Below are 26,166 nucleotides of genomic sequence, written 5' to 3' on the forward strand. Positions count from 1 at the left end.
GAACAGGTCCCCAGGACCACGGGAGACATAATGACGGCTTTGTGTGTTTTGCTTGACCTCAGCTGAAGCCCCCAAAAGGACCCAAGTACGTGTCCCCATAATATGCTCTCAAAGCTTGCAGATTTGATGTGGCGGAACAGAGAGGGGCCGAGGAAGAAGAGGAGGGTCTGTGGGGCCCAGAAAGCTGCTGCAAGGAGGTGAGGTCATCTACAAGTCCAGCCGGCTCTTTTCCCCAAGGCAAGGTCAACAGAAGGTCAGTGGGAAGAAATCGGTCCATTTTCTCTGGAGCAATCACAGGGACAGGGGAGCTAATCTGCATCCGCTGGTGACAGAGGTCAGCTTGTGCTAAGCGGCAGTACGTAAACAACCCCAGAATCATGCAAAGGCAAGCTGACAACACGATCCTGAAGCCAAACTGTGCTTACTGGAGCTTGCAAACTAACCTGCACGAGTGTGAAAAACTCAATGATCTCGCCCTTGGAGCCACAAAACCTTCAGCATTCACGGGGGAGTTAAATAAATCCCCACCCAGAGCACAGTGCACACAGCCTCCCCCCATCAACTCCTGCCATAACACGCACAGGAGGTAGCTCACCCCAGTAAGGGCAGACACCCATGGAAAAAAAGTAAAAACATCTCCCGTATCACCAAGGAATAAGCAGAGTGCTCCAGGGAGCCCAAGCTGCTTCATTCCCCTCTGGGAGACAGAGCCAGCCAGCAGCAAAAAAGGGACATTGAGGAAAGCGTTTAGGGATGTTACAAGCGGGGAAGACAAGTGTGTGGGCACAGAGGGGGGCTGTGGCCCTGCAGTCACCTCTCCACTGCTGTTCAAGAACCACACCTGGGAAAACTAAGACGGCATACCCCCCAAGCCTTCTTCCAGAACCTTCACCTGTTGGCGTCATTGCTTTGAAGACTGGGACCCCAGGAAGGTTCAGCGGGGTCTTCCCTGCGTTTGTTTCTGCTTGCAAGCCCACTGGGATGAAGGCCAGGGCTAGCCTGCTGACCTGGCGGCTCAGGAAACCATCAGGAACCCTGAGCTGCAGGGACTCTGAAGCTCATCCCTTAGGAACAGTGGTTCCAGAGCAGAGAACACGGAACACAGAGCAGAACGGGAACACAGAGCAGAACGGGAACAGCAGGGAGGGAAGGATGAACTGTTTAGAGCCAGAAGCACAGAACATTTGCAAAAAAAAAACCACCAGCTACATATGGCTTCCATGGAGCATTTTCCTCTTTCACATGTAGCCTGTGTCTTTCACGCAGCCTGGAAATTCAGGCATGGCGCAGTCAGAGCCAGGACTTCATTCCTCATCCAGCTCGTCCAGATCTAAGTTGCTCTATTCAGAAGGGTTTTTTTTTTTTGGGGGGGGGGGGCATTTATAAACCCTGTTGGATGAGCCCAGACAAGCAAGGAATTTTGCCTACAGTAGTGGAGCAAAGGCTTTTTTTTTTTTTTTTTTCCTTTTCAAGTCAGGCCGTGCAGTTTGAGTCCCCAGAGGAACAGACAGATCCCTTTCATTTTTTGTCAGAGGACACAGCTGCCTAAAGCAGCCCTAGGATGGAGATGCGTGCAGGTGACGGGGACACAATGCCAGGTGCCGCAGCAGGTGCATGCTGCTGTGAAGCGAATACTGGGGACTTCCCCGCAGCCCAAGCGGACAGCACACACACGGATGCCTTTGGAAAAAAAAAAAAACCAACCTCCCAGAAGTTCTGATTTAAGGTCTTTCCTATTGCAACAAATGCTTCCTTCCCAAATTGTAACCTCTTACACCTTGGCTCAGTATCGACAGCAATTGAGCCTAATTTAAAACAATCTTTGTTCCTTTCCATTCACAGTTCCCTAGCCCTCACCAGCTCTTTTGTCCCCAGACCACCCTAGGAACAGCCAGACTAAACCAGAAGGTACTGTGGTTGGAGATGCGGGGAAATCCTTGCATATATATATTAACATCAGCTGTTCCTTTCCTACTTTCCAGAGAAATGAGAAAAAGACTCTTGGGGAAAAAAAGAGAATTAAAAAGCAAGCCCGGTGCATCCAATGTGTCTTTCCAGATACTAGTAGCAAACAAAACTCAGCCACAGAACCCCTGACAACAAAATGTAGCCCTAGTGGGCCAAAGGCCACAGCAAGCAGCTGGGAACTGCCAGGCCTTTAGGAGAACACCATGGAAAGAATCTAAAGCAAACTCGAGTCAGGGCTGCCAGATGGCCGGACAAAGGCAGGCAGCGAACATGCCTCACTTACCCAGCAAATCCTGGCTCTGTCGCTCCCCAGAGGACAAGCAGCCGTGGTGCTTCAGGTGGCCCCAAGGGTCAAAAGTTATCGCTCTGGTAAAGGAAGAGCAGACCTTAAAAATCCAAGACTCCTGGCTGGGTTCCAGGCCAAACTGGCTGTCTGTTGAAAAGATGGCTCAAGGCTACCACCAGCAGGGCCAGCCCATGCTACTGACGGTGACCGAGTACTGAAGCCATGGCCACCTCCACCTGGATGCTGGCTGCCCCCGGGGATAGCAGCCGAGTGCCCCAAGAGTCCCAGCTCACCGATGAGCAGAGCTGGAGTGCACCAAGCATTCTCCCGGCTTTCGCACTACCTGGCCACAGGCCAGATTGGGCAAGAGAGAGGCTCTGAAAAGTATTAAAGAGACTCCTCTTTCCAGGCCCCGCCCCCGCCCTCCCCTTCCGTCCCCGCCTCTTACTTCATGAGTCAAACCGTAGCCTTCCTATCTGGGCACCGGATGCTGCTTATTTACTTACGTTTATTAATTAGCAACTAAAAATCACATCATTTGTGGTGTGCATCAGAGCACAGTAAAATCCATGGACAAGGCAGGATGGCTAAGTCAAGCTAATCGCATGGCCACCAGCCCCTCCCATATTCATCATTCATTCACAGAGACAACACTGAAAGCTCTTTTGGTGGTTTTCAAATACGAAGGGTTGGGGGGTGGGGGCTATTTCCAAAGAGTTTGAGGAAAATGGTATTAAAAGATAAGCTTATGCTGCTGCCAAGAGTTTTGAAATCCAGGCACTGTGCATGCCTACTGGCCATTTGCCATTAACTCGTTCAAGACTCCTGAATACAGAGCACCTCTGAAACTGAAATTCTGTGCCTCCTGACCAACATACCCAACATGGATGTCCTCCTTCCACACCCAACTCAACACACACACACAGACACACCCAGCCCCACAACCCCCTGCACCTGTACTGAAATCCGCCAATCATAATTCATCTTGGCCCAGTGCCTGTCCTCTGCTCCAGACTGCTGGGAGAAGCAGCCATAAAGCAATCATTCTCTTCTTTTTTTCTTTCTAGTATTTGCATCGGCCAAGGCCAAGGTGGACTTCAGTCTTGGTGAACAAGACCTTGTTATTAGAATTACTTTACAGCTAAGCTGACTGCAGCAGGACAGCATGACTCACCCGGGGGACCTGTCAGGTCAAGCCCAAAGCTGAGATCTGCACTTCACCTTTTTCGCCTGAGTCCTTAAACAGCTTCCACACCTTTCATTTTAATGCTTTTCATTTTTTTTTCCTAAGCAAGTAGGAGCGGCTCTGTGTCTAGAAGGTCTCTGTATTTTTCCAAAATTATCTTTGTATTACCAAACCTGACAAATTGGACACAAAAATGCTATTGCTGGCTCTGGTTGACAATTTCAGTTAAGTGAGCTTAAAAATTAAAGCATATCTGTGTCCATCACTGGCTTTCCCTCACTCAACATTTTTTTTATAAATGATTTGTTATCAGCCCGGCGCGGTAGCCTAGTGGCTAAGATCCTTGCCTTGCATCTACTGGGATCCCATATGGGCACTGGTTTATGTCTTGGCTGCTTCACTTCCCTTCCAGCTCCCTATTTGTGGCCTGGGAAAGCAGTCGAGGACAGCCTAAGGCCTTGGGATTTTGCACCTGTGTGGGAGACCCAGAGGAGGCTCCTGGCTTCTTGGCTTTACATCAGCTCAGCTCTGGCTGTTGTGGCCCTTTGGGGAGTGAACCAGTGAATGGAAGACCTTTCCGTCTCTCCTTTTCCCTGTGGATCTGAATTTTCAATAAAAATAAAATTGTTTTTACAGATTTGTTAAAATTTTATTGAAAAGGCAGAGGTACACAGATAGGATAGGGAAATAGAGAAAAAGAGAAAGATTTTCCGTAAGCTGGTTCACTGCCCAAATGGCTGCAGCAGCCAGAGCTAAGCTGATCTGATCTGGAGCTAGGAGCTTCTTTCAGGTCTAGGGGCCCAGGGTCTTGAGCCATCCTCTGCTGCTTTCCCAAGCCATAAGCAGGGAACTGGGTCAGAATTGGAGCAGCCAGGACATGAGCCACCTCGCATACGGAATGTCAAAGCTGCAGTGCCAGGGCACCGGCCCCTTAATTCTCTTTTAAGGTTTTAAAAACCCATTTAAGAGCATGAGTGCTTTCCACTAAAAGAGAAGTTAATTAGATCATTTATAGAAAAGCATGAAATCAAAAGTCAAGAACTATATTCCTGAAAGATTGGCTCCATCACTGCATTTTCCAATAGAATTAGAAATGATGCCCACATTGCCTCATTTTCTTAAGAACTGAGGAAACAGTTGGCCTGTTTGTGTATAATTATTATCCGTATTCTTAGCCAATGATCATTCCTGGTGTCCACAGCACTGGCCTGGTGTGCGGCTTATTCTGTTGGGAGTCCATGTGTGACTGGGTCACAGACTCCCTGCCTCTCTCACCTTCTCCAGATAACACAAGTTCAGTGCCAAACAGCCACCCGAGGAATGCAGCCGGGCAGCTGGCTAGGAACTTCTTTTCTGGGATAGAACATTACCTCTTGCATCTCCCATCCGATGCCCTCATTTCCCCTTTAAATCCATCCAGAATGCTCTCCGGTAAATGTGCCAATTCTCTTACTCATCTCTTGAGTGACAGCTCCTCCTGCCCCCCCTGGAATGGGTGGCCACTCCCAAGGTCACTGAAAGTACGTGTTTTCAAACCTCCTCCATGTGGTCAGGCACCACTGCGATGATGTCACACACACAAAGCAGCATCACAAAGCATGCGGGCTCTTATCCCAAAGGACCTGTGTGCACAGGGAGTCCACCTGCTCCAGGTGTCCTTAGGGTCTGCTGGCCAACCTATGGGGACCTGAAGTCAGTGCCTCCTTCCCACAAGGCCCTCTGACTATGGTGGAGGAGGGTCTATGGATGTACTACTGCTTTTTGGTTTGTCTAGACAGGCAGAGTCAGAGATGTTCCGTCCACTGGCTGACTCCCTAAAAGCTTCCCAGCAGCTGCAGGCAAGTCAAGACAAAGCTGGGAACTAAGTATTCCACCCAAGATGCCCAGTGGACAGCATTTGGGATCTTTGTTAGCAGGAAGCTGGAAGCCAGAGTGGAGGATCAGGTCCAGGGTGGGATATAGATGTGTTAGAGGGTGTCATTAAGCCGCCTGCTGGGATACCTGTTTGGTTGGAGTTCCGGAAATTCTAAACTTCCAATTCAGCTTTCTACTAACCTGCACCATGCGAGGCAGCAGATAATGGCTGGGTGACCTGGATGGAGTGAGACTCCTGGCTTCAGCCTGACCTGGCAGACAGAAGATTTCTTTCGCTCTGCCTTTCAAAGTAAATAAAATAAATAAACATTATGAATAAATGATTACATAAGTAAATCTAGGCCAGGTGCCTGGATGCAGGTGTCTAGTGGTAGCTCTGGGGCTGAGCCCACACTGAAGACACATAACAACAACACAGTTAAGACACAGAATAAAAAACATGAAAACTGCTTCTGAAGACTTGTGTTCAAGTATTTCATTCAAGTTGACTCCAGGTGATGCTGGTGGGGAAAAGGGCAACGCACAGGACATGCGCTGACAAGCAGGAATCACCCTGGGCACCTGCCATTTACCAGTTCTAGGGAGCTCTGGGAGCCAGGGAAGATGATCCCAACAGAAGGGAGCTGGATCTGTCCACCAGTTTCCCGGAGTTATTGCTGAGAGCCATCCCTAGGGGGCCTTCATTCACCAGCCCTTACACATGCTCCTGCAGCCAAGACAGCCCTGAGACCAGGCCAGCAAGCATGCAAGTGTTAAGGGCCTAAGGTGTATGGAAAGGACTCAACAGTCCCTCCTGCTACGGCCAGCAACGTTAGTCCATTAGGGCATTGGGCGTGGGATGCAGATGCCAAGCTTCTGGTGTCACACCGAGCTGACACGACAGGATGGCCAGTGCCAGACTCTGCCCCACTTGCTCCTGTGCCCTCATGACCCACCCACACAATTGGTGGAAGGACTTACATCCTGTGCAGATGTGCAGGGCTCACGATTCTGACCTCTATCCCACCCTAGGCTGAATCCCAAGCAGGGAATTTTCTGTGCAAGAACTTGAGTTGAGAGGCCCAGAGGAGCTGCTTACTAAGCTCCAAGGTTGCATTTGGAGCCCTACAGAGGCTCATTGTATGGAGAGTAGGGCTCCTGATAGGAGTTTAGGAGAGGGTATGAGTGGTTTGGGTGGATTTACATTCCTTTCCAACAAAATATGCTTTGGCCAGAAGGAAGGAGAACAAGAGCTCTGAGGCAGGTGGAAACTTCAGATGCTTATCACTATCTTATCAGATGTTTACTTCAACTTCTTGAAACAAACAAGGTAAATGCCGATAAACAAAAACAAACAAAAATTATGCCCAACAAACCCAAACAAAGCTCGCAAATGTCACCTCTGATGACTTCCTTTGGAACTACTACAGGGAGGGTGCAAGGTGAGTGGAGTACTTGCTTTCTCTCTAGTTCAGTAACTAATTTGAGCAAAATGTGGTTGATTGAGTTTTCTGTTCGTGGGGCAAAGCTGTGGCTTGTTGTCAAAAGATTTCTACCCTGTTACTGTAATCTGGTCTTTGTAACTTTAGAAAATTTTTAGCTTCATGTTTAATAAACACAAATGTTTTTGTTGGAATAAATCCAGGAACAATAGTCTACATGAAGGAAATATCTTTTGGAACTAAGTTCATTCAGCCACCTTAAGTATCTGTGTTAGTTTTCTCATACTGTGCAAACTGTCTTAAACCTTCTTCTGCTCTATTTTAACCTACGTGCCTTTCTGTTCCCCTGAGGCAAGAACTTACAATTATTGGAGATTCCTGCTTCATTGGAACAGCTTCATAGCTTGAGCCTTGATGGCCGGCTCCATGATCCACTTCTATGCATGGTATGTGGGCAAGGACTGGAGTTTTCCTTTTTCTAACTGGGATATTCATTTAAATCTAACTTGGTGGAAAATAGCTTGCAGAGATGAATTCCATTCCTCATAAACTTTCAATCAGAGAAGTGATAGATCCAACAGATTTTTCCCCCCTCTAGGAAGCTTTGCTGCTTAAGGTTACTGACCAGTGTCTACAAGGTTGCAACATTTTTAAAAGATTTATTTATTTTTATTGCAAAGTCAGATAGATAGAGAGGAGAGACAGAGAGGATCTTCTGTCCGATGATTCACTCCCCAAGTGGCTGCAATGGCTGGAGCTGAGCCGATCCGAAGCCAAGAGCCAAGAGCTCTTCTGGGTCTCCCACGCGGGTGCAGGGTCCCAAGGTCTTGGGCCAAGCTCAACTGGTTTCCCAGACCACAAGCAGGGAGCTGGATGGGAAGTGGGCTCACCGGGGTTAGAACCAGCGCCCATATAGGATCCCAGCATGTGCAAGGTGAGAACTTTAGCCGCTAGGCCACTGTGCCAGGCCCAAGGTTGCAATTTTAAATTTTGTAAGACCAGTGGGTATTTCTGTCAATGTCTCATCAATAACAAATGTGACTGTGCATGGTTTTTCTCTGGTCTTCGATTGCCAGGGTAATTTTTCTCAGGTCATGGTAGTTTCCCCCTCTACCAAAACTATAATCTGTGATTCTTTAGGAAACAATTACATTAGGTGCTCCTTTGTCTATCTTTTTAAAAAAAATGTTTCTTTATCTTGATTTGAAAGGCAAAGTTAGGGAGAGAAGGAGAGACAGAGAAAGATCTTCCATCCACTGGTTCACTCCCTAAGTGGCCACAAAGGCCAGAGCGGAGCTGACCTGAAGCCAGAGGCTAGGAGCTTTCGAATCTCCCATGCAGGTGCAGGAGCCCAAGGCTTTGGGCCATCCTCCCTGCTTTCCCAAGCCACGAGCAAGGAGCGAGATCAGAAATGGAGCATCCAGGACTGGATGGGACGCTGGACTACAGAGGATTACTTTACAAGCCATAGTGCCAGCCCCTGTGTCTATTTCTGAAGTGGCTTCGACGTTGGAAAATTTGTAATATTAGATAATCAGTAAAAAAAAGGCATCTGGAATATTCTAGTGCCTAGCAAGGAACTACCCTAATTTAAAACTGAATAGCCTTTGTCATTTCATATTTCTGTTTTGTTTCCTAACAGCCCAGCCTGTGCTTCCAGTGAATTAGAGAGAACATGTGTCTGTCCACACGCACCCGTGTGCTTAGAGCCTCCACACTCCCATCCCTGCTCCCAAGAAGTGGGCTGCAGAACAGCTGTCTGTTCTCTGAGGAACATCCCCTTGTAAAGCTGCAGACTCCAAATGGAAGCATGGTGGCCACCAACCAAGCAGGAAAATACCAACTCCTCTTCTACACATAGTAGATGTTCTGATAACATGTGTTTGTATCACCCTGCAAGTAGACCCCAGAAGTTAGGAAGGGCGATGCATAAACTAACAGTTCTCCCAAAAAGATGACTTAATGTCTGGGGTGTCTCCTAAGGGATCATGGGAACTACAAGATACTCTCAGGGACATGGGCTGTTGTCACCAAAAGGTGGTTTGGTGTCAGCCCCAGAAGTTTGGGTGAGTTCAAAGGATGCTGTCTTCTGGTTGGCCAATGGCATTCATGTTCCTTTCTGGAGAGACAAGTCCAGTTGGGGAATTTCACAAATTCATGATTTAGCAGTGCACAGAACAAAATCACCAGCAAGCTTCTGCAAGACTCTCTCTGCAGGTTCTCTGGGTAATGTAGGGACTTCCTTGCCCTCTTCTACCCTACTCTGATCTTCCTACTCAGGTGTCTGACACCTGCTGAGGCCGAAGGCCAGGCAGGGTGGGCCTAGCTGCTCTGTGTGGAGCCCAGGATAGCAGACAGACATCCCAAAATTTGGGGGACAGTGACCCAGTTGGGATGCTGTGTTTTGACTTAGAAAGAGTTTCTATTGCAGGTAAAGATACCTGCTACTTTGCCAACATTCCTTATATGGGCGCTAGTTCATGTCCTGGCTGTTCCTCTTCTGACCCAGCTCCCTGCTAATGTGTCTGAGAAAGCTGGGGAAGAGGTTCCAAGTGCTTGGGCCTCTGGCTTTGGCCTGGCCCAGCCCAGGCTATTGTAGTCATCTGAAGAGTGAACCAGTACGTGGCACATCTGTCTCTTTCTCTGACTTTTCCTCTAACTCTTTCAAATATGCAGAGAGAGAGATTCTCTTACAGTCATAAGCTTCCATCTTGACCAAAGCCTCACCATTCCCCAACCAGGCCCTATTCTCCAACCAGGCCCTATTCTCCTAGGGGTATCTCCTCTCTGTGTCTCTGGTTTTTTTTTCTATCCCTGCATTATTTAATTGAAGTGCACAAGAAAGTAAAGAGAGATCAAATCACCCCGTTGGCAGACCTGTAGCATTTTTGGATAGCAGCAAAAATTTTTTTAATTTTTTTTTTTTTGGTCTGGTTCCAATCAAAATAAGTTAAAAGCAAAAACCAGGGGACTGTGGAGTTGTCTTCTTCCTTTTGTACTTCCTTTTCTGGACTCAATTTGTCTTCAAAAAGCCCAGGCAGCAAGCCTTTTGGGTTTAGCTTCCAATGCAGGCTTTTCACTTCACATTCCGTTCCCCTGAAGCCCTCCTTCACTCTCCTGCTAACGACAACCCCAGGCTGGAAACAGCAGGAGGCCCATCCATCACCCACTGGACAGCTCTGCTGAGTCCACAGTCCAACCTTTCTCATCTTTCCTCACCCAGGCCGAGGGCGCTGGCAACCTTTATGACTGGAGCAGCTCACGGTTCTCGGGCATGCCTCCTGTCTGTGTGGACTGTCTTAGACCTCCACAGTCCCTCAGGGATTCTTGGGCTCCTGTTTTCAACCCAACCTTCCAGTGCACGCCTCCTAAGATGTCTCTACGGCCCTAACTGCCTCTGCTCAGTGTAATGTGCTGCCTTTGCTCCTTTGTGTCACTGTAATGGGATGCTGGCGATTCCCAACTCAAGGTGCTGAATTCAGGAGCACAGCACTGCCATTAGCCCTGCTCGGCCACACCATCACAGTGTGATGGTGCAAGCAGGGAGGGGATTCATGGGAGAAGCTGGTCTCCCTGACAAGAGCCTGGTCTCCAGTAACTTCCAGTGGGAGAATGTTTCCTGTTAAATACCTAACCCAACCCCACCTCTTAAAGGTAACACCACTTCCAGCTTTACACTGGGGAGCAAGGTTCCAGCAATGGAATCTGCCATATCCAAATCCTAGCACCTGCTTTAATCTCTGCTCCCCTAGAACAGGCTTGGAAACAAGTCCTTTATTTGGGTGCCATCCCAGGCAATGTTGGTAGGCAAGGGAGCAGGTACCATGTGAGAGACATCAGCATACAAGAATGGGTGCATGGGACCAACGTGACAGTTCAATTGGCTAACCCTGTGTTGGGACTGGCGCAGTGGCCTAGCAGCTAAAGTCCTTGCCTGGAAAGCATCAGATCCCATATGGGGACCAGTTCTAATTCCGCAGTACCACTTTCCATCCAGCTCCCTGCTTGTGGCCTGGGAAAGCAGTCAAGGACAGCCCAAAGCCTTAGGACCCTGTACCCATGTAAGAGACCTGGAGGAAGTTCCTGCTCCTGGCTACTGGCTTTGGTGAAGCACTGGCCACTGAGCTCACTTGGGGAGTGAATCATTGGATGAAAGATCTTCCTCTCTGTCTCTCCTCCTCTCTGTATGTCTGCCTTTCCAATAATAATAATAAAAATCATGTGTCATGTCTGCAAGTGCCAGCATGCCCTGTGGGCACTGTCATCTTCCTCCACTTCCCATCCAGCTCCCTGTTTGTGGCCTGGGAAGTTGGTAGAGGATGGCTCAAGTCTTTGGGATCCTGTACCAACACAGAGACTGAGAAGAAGCTCCTAGCTTCTGACGTCAGGTGGGCTCACTTCCAGCCCTCCCAGCCATTTGGGGGAGTGAACCAGAGAGTGGAACATCTTTCTGTGTCTCTCCTTTTCTCTGTAAATCTGCCTTTCCAATAAAAATAAACAAGTCTTTTTAAAACATGCATCTAAAAAAATGAGGCCTGGCGCGGTAGCCTAGTCCCATATGGGCACCAGTTCTAATCCCAGCAGCCATGCTTCCCATCCAGCTCCCTGCCTGTGGCCTGGGAAAGAAGTCGAGGACGGCCCAAGGCCTTGGGATCCTGCACCCACATAAGAAACTTGGAAGAGGCTCCTGGCTCCTGGCTTCGGATCAGCACAGCTCTGACCATTTCGGCCACTAGGGGAGTGAATCAGCGGACAGAAGATCTTCCTATCTCTCCTCCTCTCTACATATCTTTCCAATAAAAATAAAATGTATCTTTAGAAAAAAAAAGAGTATGCTGTCCACTTTTGGGTTATCTCCACTTCACAGTCACTTCTTGAACTTCCTTTGTTCTGTAAAGTTCTATAACGTCATTGCCAACAGTGGCAAACAATGAAACGTTGCTCCTGGAGCCTGCTGACTTAGGTTCCCTGGGCCTCTGGTCATAACACTGGCATGAGAAGGTCATTAAACCTTATTTAATGTGAGCCGTGGATTTCGAACACTGAACTCACAAATAGATGCATGTGCGCTGTGACTCATGCTTGTAAGAAACTTATCTAATGCACATACTTCCTCCTAACGCACGCCCTAGCCATGGTGAGCTCAGGTACACCAGTGACGACTTTGGGACTATAAGTAGGGGCTGCGGGAAGTAACAAAATTGACGCATCGCCCCTAAAAAATTGCAAAAATGTAAATAAGATAGCACTGTATAGACCATAAAAAGCTACTGATTTACAGTATGGGCTGGCCACAGAGGCCAGAGGGCCCCTTGGTCAGCTCAGCTGCAGGTGTCTGGTGATTCAGCATTTGTGCAGCTTTGTGCATGTGCCCTAGACACCACAAAGAAAACACCACAACAATAGGGGACCAGTAGCTAAAGTCCTTGCCTTGCAAGTGCCAGGATCCCATATGGGCACCAGTTTGTATCCTGGCTGCTCCACTTCCCATCCAGTTCCCTGCCTATGGCCTGGGAAAGCAGTCGAGGACGGCCCAAAGGATCCTGTATCCATATGTGAGACCCAGAAGATGCTTCTGGCTTCAGATCAGCTCAGTTCTAGCCATTGCGGCCGCTTGGGGAGTGAACCATCGGACGGAAGATCTTCCTGTCTCTCCTCCTCTCTGTATATCCGACTTTCCAATAAAAATAAATAAAATCTTAAAAAAAAAAGAAAAGAGAAAACAAGGGATAAGTCCGTGGGATAACTTTGGTCTGTCATGGCAACATCTCCTATGGGCACCAGCTTTTGTTCTGGCTGCTCCCTGTTACGGCCTAGGAAAGCAGCTGATTGAAGTTGATTCAAGACCTAGGACCCCTGCACCCATGTAGGAGTCCCAGAAGAAACTTTTGGCTCCTGGCTCAGCTCTGGCCATTGTGGCCATCTGGGTAGTGAACCAGTGGATGGAAGATCTTTCTCTCTCTCTCTCTGTAACTCTGTCTTTCAAACAAAACTATAATGAATCTTTGCAAAAATAGTTTTGAAAAAACCTATAGAAATGTGGGTAAAGAGAGGTGGGTTGGACCCACTGAACTCCATGCCCCTCCCACCTTTGCATTTTGATGGCTGCATCTCCAGCTCTGCTCACTCACCCAAAGTTTGTTCACTCTTAAAAGGCAGGCTCCAGGTCATCTTCCCCCTGACAGTTCCCACGACCCTGCCCTTTCATCAAGATCTCACCTTGGGGCCTGGCAAAAAACGATTCAGTAGCCAAATCCTCACCTTGCACGCACCGGGACTCCATATGGATGCTAGTTCATGGCCCAGCTGCTCCACTTCCCATCCAGCTCCCTGCTTGTGACCTGGGAAATCAGCAGAGGATGGGCCAAAGCCTTGAGACCCTGCACTCATATGAGAGACCCAGAAGAGGCTCCTGGCTTCAAACCAGCTCAGCTCTGGCCACTGTGGCAATTTGGGGAATGAACCAGCGGATGGACGATCTTTCTCTTTGTCTCTCCTTCTCTATATAAATCTGGTTCTCCAATAAAAATAAATAAATCTTTTTAAAAAGAAAGAGCTCACCCCATCCATCAACTGGGAGACAAACTGACCCTCAGGAGAACGAAGTTGCCTAGTGAGTTGGTGCCTGAGCTGTGTGCCTGCCCTCCCACAACCTCTGGGTTACGCTGGGAATGGAGTCAAGCCCTCTGAATGCATGGAGTCAGAGGTCCTACTGAGCAGGTTCCCTCCCAGTTCTTTGAGTGCGGAAATGCAGGGCCCGGTCCCTGCCCTGTTTACAAAAACAGACACTTCCAAAAGTAGATGAGTGACATCTGCAGGCTCCAACAGCAAACACAGACCAGCTTTTTGAAATGGAAAGAAGTTACAGGACCAGGCAAGGAGTTCTACAGACACACCGAGCCCCATACACTGCTGTCTAGTGCACATCTGACATCCCTCACTTGGATCCTTCCTCTCTAGCTAGAGGACGCGGGGATGAAGTCCCCAGGCCGGCTCAGCAACACTGCCTTATCTCCCTCACTCTCCTGCTCCCCTCACAGCATTCCCTTCACCTCTCAAGCAACTATCTGTCCTTGAATCCTTATCACAGCCTTGTTTCTGACAGCCGCAGTCGTGGGAACACACACCCCCCCCCCCACTGGCTGATCACACACCACCAGCTGCCCCTGGCCCACTTTCCCATGCTTCCTGATATCACCTCCTAGTCAATTACTGTTCCGATCACACATGGTTAACAACAGGACATATTCTGGGGCCAACATGATGGTACAGAATACTAATACTCTGCCTACAGCACCTGCATCCCATATGGGCACCAGTTCAAGTTCTAGCTGTTTGACTTCTGATTCAGCTCCCTGCTAATGTCCTGGAAAAAGCAGCAGAGGATGGCCCAAGTGCTTGAACCCCTGATACCCACACGGCAGACCTGGAAAAAGATGTCGGCTCCTGGCTTTGGCCTAAAATAGTCCTGACCATTGTGGTCATCTGGGGAATGAACCAGCAGATCGAAGATGTCTCTCTGTAACTTTGACATTCAAGTAAAACTAAATAAACCTTTAAAAGAGAAAATAGGGAACTCAGTGGCTAAATCCTCACTTTGCATGTGCTGGGATCCCATATGGATGCCAGTTCATGGGCCGGCTGCTCCATTTCCCTTCCAGCTCCCTGCTTATAGCCTGGTAAAGCAATAGGGGATGGCCTAGAGCCTTGGGACCCTGCACCCACATGGGAGACCTGGAGGAGGTTCCTGACTCCTGGTTTCGGATTGGCTCAGCTCTGGCAACTGCAGCCTCTTGGGGAGTAAACCAGCAGATGGAAAAATATTTCTCTGTCTCTCCTTCTCTCTGTAAATCTTCCCTGCCAATAACAATAACAATAACAATAAATCTTTAAAAAATAATTTAATGATAGAACAATTTCCAGGAAATGCATTTATCAGGCAAAGTCACAGAGCATTTACACAAATGTAGATGGATAGCTTACTGCACACCTAGGCTATATTATATAAACATGTATGACATACACTTACTTAAGCTGTTCCTACAGTGGTGATGAACAAAAGCACATGGGATTAAGTCAAGCACTAGAGGAAAAGGATGCAATCCTAAACATGTGGCAGGTACAAGATGCATGTGGCTGCTGCCTGTGTTGACACTCACTGTTTACAAGCCTATTTCCAACACCCACAGAATGAGTGCATGCTCAAGAGATAGTAACAGGGGCTGGGCTGTTAGTGTGGCAGCTAACACAGCCACATTCTCACATCAGAATACCTAGCCCTGACACCCCGCTTCAGCTCCTGACCTCAGCCTTATGCCAATATAGATGCCATAGGCAGCAGTGGTGGCACAAGTAACTGAGTGTCCACCACTCATGCAGGAGACCTGGAGGGAGCTCCTTGCTATCAACTTGAATCTGGCCCAGATTTGGGCATTGTGGGTATTTTGAGAGTGAATTAGCAGGTGGGAGCTTTCTCTCTCAAAAATGTATAGCATAGGAAATACATAAGCGAGTAACCTAACCATTTATTATCATTATTGAAGATTATGGACTGTACATAATTGCATGTTATATATACTGAGGAAGAGATCTATTTACTGAGTCACTCCCCAAATGGCCACAATGCTGGGCTGGTCCAAACCAGTCTCCCACTTGGGTACAGGGGCCCAAGACCCTCGCCCACCCTCTCCTGCTTTCCCTAGGCCATTAGCAGGAAGCTGGCTCAGAAGTGGAGCAGCTGGGACTTGAATTGGCAGCCATATGAGACGCCAGTACCACAGGCACAGGATTAACCATCACTGCAACCCCTCCCCTGCCACCAGCATGGCATATTTGCATGTGGTAGGCTGCTGACCTAGGGCTGTTACGCAGATGACTTGGTGGCATTTTCTCAGTCTGTCACAATCCTCCGAGGAAGCTTGCTCAATCCACACTGTACTAAGAATTCATGCAAATATTTTTGCCAAACAAAAGTCCAGAAAAAAAAAATACATGCAGACACAGTTTGAGTAAAATCTGTGTCCTGCTAAACAACCACTATCCTGTGCCCATGTAACTAGCCTGAGCCACTGAAGAGTGATGAGAACATTGAAATGTAAGATCTTGGTGCAAATAAATTGAGATACTATTATTACAAGTGCTACAGTGAATGATACATCCATCATCTTATTCTGAACAGGAAATGCCATTTGTATCAATAGAGAATCTGTGCCTTTTTTTCTTCTGGTCCAGTTCTCCAAAGTCCTTCTTCGTAATCCCTTGTCTGTTCCATTGTGGTAATTGGAAATTAACCTCACAATATAAAGGGGCCCTTGAATCAACCAGGAGTTTCTATGTGGGAAGTTAACAGAAAACCAATTCAAGTGGCTGTAAAACCAACAACAGCATCTCCTCACATGTTGTGCTGTGAACTGCCAAGGACACGAGTGTGAGCAAACACCTGGAGCAGGTGACGGGAGGGTGGGCAGAAGCTGTGCTCTTCCAAGGATGGCGGCAGGAGAGACACGCAGCATCACAGCAGGTGCTCTGGAGCAGGGCTTGATTTGTCACAACACAGTGGGCGAACACACAGCAAGACGCTTCAACAATGCCATGGAAAATGGAGTTCAAGGATGATCTTGATGCCTCAAAAACTGAAACGCAAAGTTTTGATCTTAAAGTAGTAAACATGCTAGCCAAGTTTAATGGGGAAAATGCACCCGACAGACCAAGGCAGACAGCTCAATCAAGAACTAGGGGTCCAGATGGGAGTTCTTACAGACTTGGGTATGGGCCCTCCATTTGTCCTCACCCATGCCTACTTCAGCAATATTGCTGGAAAGAGGTTTTTCTGGAGGTGGAGATCCTGAATATCTTCGCAGGACTCCAAAAATAGACCTAGCAGCTGCTTTGGTGTGGGCTGTGAAGATTCCCCGGGAGAAATGGAAGGTTATCAATCAAAACGTGCATCCAGGAACCTTCTGAAAACTCCATGTGTACTCCTGCTGACAGCTGTTCTGTAAAAACGCTGTCTGTCTTGGATTCTGCAAAAACATCAGGGTCATGAATGGCAAGGCAAAGTGGGGGAACTGTCCCAGGTTGGAAGAGATCAAAGAGACATGACAGCCCCCAAGACAGGAAGGTCATGGACTGAAGATGGACATTGTGTGCTCATGGCAGGTCACACTGGCTAAGCCACAGGAAGTCCAGGGTACTGGGCCTCGCAGCTACGGAAAGTGCCCAGCACCACCTCCTCCCCGAAGACACAAATGGTACATTGGGGACCCAGGAAACTCAAACTTCACTGTGCAGTTTCTACCCAAGGGGTCCTGTCTCAGTACCACGTAAGGTGGACACCAGCTCAGTCTCAGCCTTGGAAACCAGCAATCATCTTAATAGCAGGTGTTAGGAAAAGGGACAAAAACTGATGTCTGTGCAACACATAGTTTTTCCTGCCTATGGGACGTTTCCCAGCCCTCAGACTCTCCTGCTGCGTGCACAAGGTCCCTTCCGACACCTCTGTGACGTCACCATCACAGGGCACAGTCATCGACAGGTGTTTATGGCAAGCCCCACAACCCTGGAATTTATGGGCAATACCATGACACCCGCTCTGTGGACTCCACGTGTTTCCTGGCCCGGGGGGAAAAAGTCAGTGGCAAGAATTCCTGAGTCAATCTGGGAGAGCACTTAACGCAGCAGCCAGACATGAAATAATCTACTGAAATAAAACGCTGCCCAATAAAGGCCATTTGCAACTCCTCTGGGTACTTTTCTGCACAGAGGAAAATGACACTGTTATTCAAGCCAAATGAAACCGCCAAGAAAGTCACGACGCAGCCCATCTGTCCCAAAGTGCGTAGGTTCTGATTTCCTGTTTTTCTCCGAGAGGCCACACTGCCCAGCCTGGGTCAGGCAATGTGTGGTTTGTGGCCCAGCACTTTGGCAGTCCTGGGTGGGACAGAAAGAACCATCTTTGTCTCTCTGGAATAGCAGGGAAACCTCAGGAAGGCCACACAGCACAAAAATCAGATCATGAAAGCTGGGGAGCAACCGCAGTTAGCAATGGTTGCCCTCCTAAGGGCTCTGCCTGGTGTTGGCCCCCATCATGCGACGGAGTTTGGCTCTGTGAGCACTCCATGTTGATGGCTTTTGCAGCTCTGGCCATGGAGAAGCCTGCTGATGCTACGGGCTGAAAGAGTTCCTTCCGGCTAAGGGAGCAGGTCCAGTGACCTGGCTGCTGGATGATACTGTCAGAGCAAAACCCTACATGCCCCCCTTTCTTCAATTCATTTGAAGTCAAATCATGACGTCCCAAACATCTCCCACTGCAGAAAAACAATCAGGTCGAACCAACTCAACAAACCCACCACCTTGTGCCTCCAAATGTCAGGTACTGCAGAGAACATAGCATAATACTACAGCATTGTAGCCAGGGACATGACACCTGACCCCACCAGTGAGCAGTCAGGCAATCTCCAGCCAGTGGTCACTGCCAGAGACAGCTGGCCTGGAAGGCAAAACTGAAGCTAAGGATTTTTTCAGATCAGAAAACTCGCTAAAGAACAGCTAAGTTCAATGCAGGATTGGCTGTTGGGGGTGGCCTTTGGCATGGCAGTTCAGTTGCTGTGTAGGACCCATAGCACATGCCTGGTTTTGAGTCCTGGCTCCAATTGTTACCCAGCTCCTACTAATGGATGCCCTTGGAGGCAGCGGGTAATAGCTAAGGTTCTTGGGTCTCCATCGCCCACATGGGAGATCAAGATGGAGTTCCAGGCTTCTGACACTGGACTGGCCCAGTCTTAGCTCTTGGGGTGTTTGGGAAACCAGTGAATGGAAGCTCTTGCTGCCTTTCACTCTGCTTTTCAAATGAACACAATGTTTTTTTTAATTAACTACCTAAAGCTAATTTAGAAAGTAGGCCATGTGTGTAATTCTTGATTCTGCCCCTCTCCAAATGCAAATATGTTACTGGGATAACGGATAAAACTGTAGTATAGACCATGCATTAAAATACAGCATAAGTGTTAAAATCCCTGAATTTGGTAACTCGACCATGATGACAGGAGCATATGCCCTTTTTAGAAGTACATGTTGGGGCCTGGCAGCGTGACCTAGTGGCTAAAGTCCTTGCCTTGAATGTGCCAGGATCCCATATGGGCGCCGGTTCTGATTCCGGCAGCTCCACTTCCCATCCAGCTCCCTGCTTGTGGCCTGGGAAAGCAGTCGAGGACGGCTCAATGCTTTGGGACACTGCACCCGTGTGGGAGACCTGGAGGGAGTTCCTGGCTCCTGGCTTCGGATCAGCACAGCACCGGCCATTGCGCTCACTTGGGGAGTGAATCATCGGATGGAAGATCTTCCTCTCTGTCTCTCCTCCTCTCTGTATATCTGACTTTGTAATAGTAATAAATAAATCTTTAAATAATTAAAAAAAAAAAAAAAAAGAAGTGCATGTAAAGCGGTCAAGGAACACAAAGCAAACAGCCTACCAGCAAACGGCTTAGAGTAAGGGTGTGTGGGAGCACATGTGTGGGCAGAGATGGAAAGAGAAATAAAACACATTTGACAACATGTTAAGTATGTGTTAATCTGGGCCAGTGCATGTAAGGATTCTAGGTACCAGTAGCCTTTGTGTAGGTCTGAAATATTTTAGAGCAGACTCCACTGCTGCTCCCAATAACAGAAAACATGATTTTTAGTGATGTGTTCATGTTTTGGTCCAGTTCATCATGCAATATTGGGAAATCCTGAATGAACACAGAAAGCCAGGAAAGTCTCATTGCAACACGTACTCAGGAATGATTTGGCAGCACAATCTGACATGGTGCTGTGTTTAAAAGGACTGGGATTTACCATAGTCGGCATTTGTGGGTCTGTGCCTGGATAACCCAGCACACCATAATTGAGACACATGAAAACATGGAAGGCTATGGGCCTGGTGTAATAGCGTAGCAGTTAAAGTCCTGGCCTTGAACGCACTGGGATTCAATATGGGAGCCAGTTCATGTCCTAGAGGCCCCACTTCCCATCCAGTTCCCTGCTTGTGGCCTGGGACAGCAGTCAAAGATGGCCCAAAGCTTTGGGACCCTGCACCCATGTGGGAGACCTGGAAGAAGCTCCTGGCTCCTAGCTTCGGATTGCCTCAGCTCTGTGTGTTGCGGTCACTTGGGGAGTGAACCATCGGACGAAAGATCTTCCTCTCTGTTTCTGCTCCTCTCTGTATATCTACCTTTCCAAAAAAAAAAAAAAAAAAAAAAAGAGAGAGAGACAGAAGGCCACATCACAGACCTTTGCACTCACTACCCCTGCGCACTTCTCCCCTTACAGCCCCTCCCAAAGCGTACAAGCATTCCACTCAGCGGTCTCCCTGTGGGCGGCAGGAACTCAAGTCCTTGAACTTTCTCCATCTTGATTGTAACCTACATAGTTCGTGACAAAGATGAAAGCTCTAGGTACCACACAGGCCTGCTATCCAGGAAAACCTCGGCCCCTCTGCCGTTCCCATCCTGCAGGACAATGGCACAGCTCCACAGGGCATGCTTCTTGTGCCCCCTGCCCCTCAACATGCAGAGCAGGAGGGAGTCAGGGTGGAGATCCTGGCAACTCAATTAACAAGAGTTCAGCAATTGCCTGTCCCCAGTAAGCAGGCCACAGTCCTGCTTTGCCATCTTTCAGTCCTTGGCAAAGGCAATGTGGCTTCAACAGGGAAAGAGGCGGGCGGCTTCAGCCACGCTGGCCTCAGTCCGGCAGGGCATCAAGAAACGGGCAAAGGTTAATCGAAAACTAACCTTTCCCTCTCTTCTTTTTTTTTTTTTTTTTTAAAAGATTTATTCATTTTATTACAGCCAGATATACAGAGAGGAGGAGAGACAGAGAGGAAGATCTTCCTTCCGATGATTCACTCCCCAAGTGAGCCGCAACGGGCCGGTGCGCGCCGATCTGAAGCCGGGAACCTGGAACCTCTTCCAGGTCTCCCACGCGGGTGCAGTGTCCCAAAGCATTGGGCCGTCCTTGACTGCTTTCCCAGGCCACAAGCAGGGAGCTGGATGGGAAGTGGAGCTGCCGGGATTAGAACCGGCGCCCATACGGGATCCCAGGGCTATCAAGGCGAGGACGTTAGCCGCTAGACCACGCCGCCGGACCCTCCCTCTCTTCTTTAAGAAAGAAAAAAAAATTTTTTTAATTATTTGCAAAGTGATAGAGAAAGAGAACTTCCATCCACTGGTTCACTCCTCTCAAACAGCCACCGTGGCAGGGGCTGGCCCAGGCCAGGAGCTTAGAACTCCCTCCAGGGCGTCCTCAGGGTGGCGGGGCCCAAGCCCTTGGGTCACATGCGCTGCCTTTCCAGCCACGTCAGCAGGGAGCTGGATCAGAAGTGGGGCCACTGGGACTGCAAGCTGTGCTCCAATATGGGATGTGGGCACCTAGGGCACCCAAGTACCAAGCTGTGGTCTTTCTGGCCCTAACTGGAATTCTGAGATCTTCGGAAGGAGTTTCCGCCTCCTCAGCATGACACGCAGTATGCAGACACCAGTCTCCTGTACCCATCCTACCTTGAGCCAGCTCTGCCACCCGGCTGATGCTTTCCTAATGAGTAAAATACATAAATCATTAGCCTCATGTTCATTATTCTCCAGCAAGAGAAAATATTTTTAAAAATTTCTCAACCATTATACTTGGACAAAGGAAGTGCCAGATGGGAACTCAAGAATCTAGTTTTTTGGTGTTTTTTTTCCTTCTTGTCTAACTCAATGCTGTCTGCCCCGAGGGACACACTCCATAGAACAGGAAGGAAAGACCCAAAGGACAGCCGTGTTTGATGACCTGGAAGCTTTGTGCCCAGAGCCAAGCCTCGTGATTGTCAAAAATGTAATCTAGACTGACTGTAATAAGAACCAGGAACCTTCACCACAAGCTGATGGAAGTTTTGCCAAAAAAAGATGGGTGCCTTGCTGGGTAAACTGAACCAAACAATGTTACAAAAGTTCAAGTGAGAATCGATCGCTCTGGCAAAGAGGACGCGAACCTCACAGACAGTGCTGCACCTGATGGCCAAAAGCCAGGGTCAAGAGCCACGTCAACACTGCTTTCCCTGACTTATCCCCCACTCCCCACCGGCCACTAACCTTTAACCTCACAGATGGATACTGCTCGTCAGTTTCAGTACCTCATCTCTATCTGCGCTGTGTACGTTAAGAAAGTTTGGTTCATTCTCCCAAGAACTGATTTGGCTCCCCCAGAGAGCAACACAGCCCCAGGAGAGAACGTGTGCCATCCACTGACCACCACCGGACAGTGCTCCTGTAGCCAGGCTTTCTCACGGCAGGCCGGACAGGAACCCAGCATGCAGAAGATGGCTCTCCCCTCCACAGGCATCTCTGCTCTCCGTGGGGGAACAAGAGCTGAACTGCTGACACAGTGGTTCTGACACCTGCTACACTCCAGGCACAGCAGCAAGGACTTTGCGCACTGTTATGGTTTGGGTTCTTCCAGAGAGAAACCTGACCTAGGCAGGTGATCCAAGGAAATATCGGCAGGTGCATGGAAAAGAGAGGCAGGGGATGAGAGCTTGGTTTTCCTCCTCGTTTCTTTTCTTGGGATTTATTTATTTGGAAGGTAAAGTTACAAAGTGAGAAGGAGAGGGAAAGAAACGGATAAATGAATCCTGGGACTATAGTTGTGGCATAGCCTGTGACATTAGCATGCCATATGGGCACTTGTTCATATCCCAGCTGCTCCACTTGTGGTTCAACTCCCTATGAGCGGCCTGCGAAAAGCTGTGGAGGATGGCCCATCTCCTGGTTTTGGCCAGACCCAGTGCTACCTGTTGGGGAGTGAACTAGCAGATAGAACATCTCCCCCACTTCCACTGTAGCTCTGGCTTTCAAAATTAAATAACTCTTTAAAGAAAAATAGAGATCTTCTCTCTGCTGCTCCACTGCCCCCAACTAACTGCCAACAACCAGGGCTGGGTAAGGCCCAAATCAGGAGCTTCCTGGGAGTCTTCCCCATGAGTGTAGGGATGCAACCACCTTTCACTGCTTTCCCCAGGCTATCAGTGGCAAGGTGGATTGGAACTGGAGCTCCCAGGATTCAAACCAGTACCCATAGGGGATGCTGGCACTGCAGGCAGGGGTACCACTCGCTGTGCCACAAGACCAGCCCCAAGGAGCACAGTTTTCAAACCAATCACCACCAGTCCTCTCTGGTGATCCATTTCCCAGGGCATCTCTGATAAACCAGGTCAAACACAGGCTTTCCAGTGGCCCTATCTGACAGGGCCACTCCCATCACTCAAGGGCCGAGGACTCCTCCCAGGAACACTTACTTCCTGGCACTTTTTTGAAAGAGAAACACAAATGCTGGCAGCCAGAAGCCAAGCCGGTATGAATGGCAATGACAAGCCCCAGGTTAAATGGCAAAACAAAAAGAAAACAAGTGTATGCACAGTTTTATCTCTATATGCATTGTCTGGGAGTTTCGGGGAGACTGCCTGTCTGTGGTCTCATCCCTCGCACTCTAGCCCTGAGAAGTGGGCCCTTTAAAAGCCCAGCTCTTACAAACAGAGAAAGGGGCTGATTCTGTGGCATAGTCAGTTAAGCCTCTACCTGTAGTGCCAGCCTGCCTGTAGTGCCAGTTTGAGTCCCAGCAGCTCTGCTTCCAATCCAGTTCCCTGCTAATGGGCCTGGAAAGCAGTGGAAAGTGGACTTGGTCCCTGTACCCATGTGAGAGATACAGAAGAAGCTCCAGGCTTTTGGCTTTGGACCAGTCTATATCCAGCTGCTGTGGCCATCTGGGAAATGAACCAGAGGATGGAAGATCTGTCTCCACAAACCTGCCTTTCAAATTTAAGCAAACAAAATGTATTAAAAATAAAATAAACATGGAAAGAAAGCATAAAGATATTGAATAATGTTCCTAAATCCCACAGGGAAAAGTGGTGGAGTTAAGGGAAGATTCTGGAAACGACCTGCTTCAGCTCAGGGCTTTGTAGTTACGCAGTTTCTCCTCCCACAGCCATGCAAGCATTCTTAAGGTTTCCTATTCAAACAGATGCAGAAAATCAGGAAGATACACATGAGACGGAGCTCACCTGATGCAAATGGACCAGCTGGGATGAAGCGAGAGAAGCGGATAGCAGCATGTGGGAGCAGCCCAGCTTGAGGCCTCCCTGGAGCTGGAAGGCACAGGTCCCGTCTCCCTGAAGCGCGTTACAGAGCCAGCAGAGACAAGATCTAGCAGCGGACGGGGATTCCACCCGGGGCACATGCGCCTGACTGGCTCTCTGTGATCCAGATCAGCCGGCCTGCATGTGACAGGACCCTGTGATGGGGCTCAGGAAGCGTGTGTTTGACAAGACTTCCAGCATCCGAGAGACCAGGAAGCTGGTGACAGCCCAGGGCTCCAAGCTGGGGACTGTGCTCCCAGGCTCCGGGAGGAGAAGCAAGAGTCAGCTGGAGGCCCTCGGGAGCTCCCCACACCAGTAAAGGGAGAACTGCTCCAGATATACCTGGGAAAATGGTTTCCTTCAAATCACAGAGAGCACCTGACAGAGGGGTTGTTGCTGGCAGGAGCAAGAATCTGGGTGTAACTCCTAACATAGCATGGAGCAGGGCACAGAGAGCCATGAATTAGGGTGGTGGTTTGGGAGGTGTTGGGTGAAGAACTAGGAGGAGACACCTGGAAGTAGGAGGCTTTGGCTAAATGGACACAAGAAGCCTCTCGCTGGGGCTGGTGTGGGGGCTCAACATGCTAATCCTCTACCTTATGGTGCCGGCATTCCATATGGATGTGGGTTCTAGTCCTGACTGCTCCACTTCTGATCCAGCCTGGGAAAGCAGCAGAGGATGGCCCAGGTTCTGGGGACCCTGCACCTGTGGGGGAGGTCCAGAGCTGACTCCTGGCTTCAGTTCAGCTCAGCTCCGGCTGTTGCAGTCACTTGCGGAGTTAACCATTAGATGAAAGGTCTTTCTGTCTCTCCTTTTCTCTGTAACTATGCCTAGGGAAGAAGGGAGGGAAGAGAGGAGGAGGAAGAGCTACCTTCCTGAAGGCAGGCCAAGGTGAACACCATCTGCCGTCCGGGAATGACGAACCCAATCCGATACTTGGAGGGGGAAGGGCATGTTTTTTAATAAGCTTAGCACATTTTGTCGCTAAACCTGCACTGTAAAAGGAAGTGCGTGCTAGGCCTTGGGAGAAGAAGTCATTTGGTAAGCAAAGAATCTTTGACAAAAAAGGTTGTGATAGATCAGCCTGTGTGATAAAGGCTGCTAATGAGGGTGTTTTAGAGGAGAAATCAATTTTCTCCTGAGGCCAGATGGCAAGATATAACAAACAGGGACATTTGAGATGGGCTTTCAAGGATGAATAGGAGTTGCAAATGCATAGTTCTACAAAGGCTGAGACAGAAGGCACACGCTGGGAGACACGGTGGACTCAAAGCAGGGACCAATGACCTGGGCCATTCCCTATGCTTTCCCAGGTTACAAACAGGGAACTGGATCTGAAGTGGAAAAGCGAGGACTCATACGGGATGTAGGCACTGCAGTTGGAGGTTTAGCCTACTATACCACAGCATTGGTCCCCAATTTTTTTCTTAAATAGTGATAAGAGATTCATGCCACACAGACTCAGAGGATGAGCACCTGAGTAACACAGGGTCCCAAGAAGAGTAGGCAACATGAACATGAGTTACCCAAAGAATGGGGCACCCCAAACAGGGGATGCCTTCCTTGGCCACCGCTCAGGAGCCCCACGTCTATTCCCCACCTTTCAGTACCTGTTCCCTAGAAGTCACTCTGGGGATAGGGAGGCTGGAAGTGCTAAGGATCTGCCAGCCACTGAGACCTGCCCGTGACTAGAGTCGGCAGCCATACACCGTCTCCTGGGCCCTAGGCTGGGTGGTTCTAAAACCCACACCCCAACACAGAATCTCAGCGTTCTTGGGTGGCCTCCGCTCCCCTTGTCCACGGCAGTACGAGGCCTGATTAAACGCCTCTGCTGGCTTCGGCCCGACCCCATCTCGCCTCCCCAGTTCCCAGCTGATGGTTCTGGGGAGGGTGTGGTGGGAGGCAGCGGTCACGTGCCAGGCTACCCACTGGGAATTGAATGCAGGACTCCCAAGCTGAGGTTGCTGTGACAGGGTGTCCCAGACTGGAGAACAGAGGAGAGGCAGGGAAAGGGGAGGAGAGGCAGGGAAAGGGGAGGAGAGGCAGGGAAAGGGGAGGAGAGGGGAGGCAGAAGAGTTGGGAGCTGTTGGGCTTGAGTGGTCAGGAGACCATGGAGAAGAAAGTGGGTGGTGCCTCCAGCTGAGCTGCTGGGTGCGCAACAAGATAAGGGCTGGAATGTCTGTTGTGGAAAGCAACAGGAAGAGGAACGTAAAACCGCAGGAGGAAAACGAGAAACTTGGCATCTTACGCATACACCCTACTAGACTCTCCTGTCTATTC

The 26,166-nt window shown here is 49.1% G+C and overlaps 1 protein-coding gene across 5 annotated transcripts in view; it reads right to left on the minus strand.

Moving 5' to 3' along the window:
- RIN2 (Ras and Rab interactor 2) overlaps nt 1-26,166 on the minus strand; it is a 181,793-nt gene that overhangs the window by 96,801 nt on the left and 58,826 nt on the right. Inside the window, exon 1 of one of the 5 annotated variants that reach the window (XM_058679240.1) lies at nt 4,811-4,980. The exons of 2 other annotated variants lie outside the window; for them this stretch is intronic. In XM_058679240.1, the coding sequence (XP_058535223.1) occupies nt 4,811-4,826 (16 nt within the window). In that variant the 5' untranslated portion in view covers nt 4,827-4,980. Of the gene's footprint in view, nt 1-2,251; nt 2,518-2,547; nt 2,589-4,810; nt 4,981-26,166 lie in introns of those variants that run through there. 2 more of the 5 variants (XM_058679243.1, XM_058679245.1) reach the window with 2 other exon arrangements.

Source organism: Ochotona princeps, chromosome 22, assembly GCF_030435755.1.
Source record: "Ochotona princeps isolate mOchPri1 chromosome 22, mOchPri1.hap1, whole genome shotgun sequence".
NCBI lineage: Eukaryota > Metazoa > Chordata > Mammalia > Lagomorpha > Ochotonidae > Ochotona > Ochotona princeps.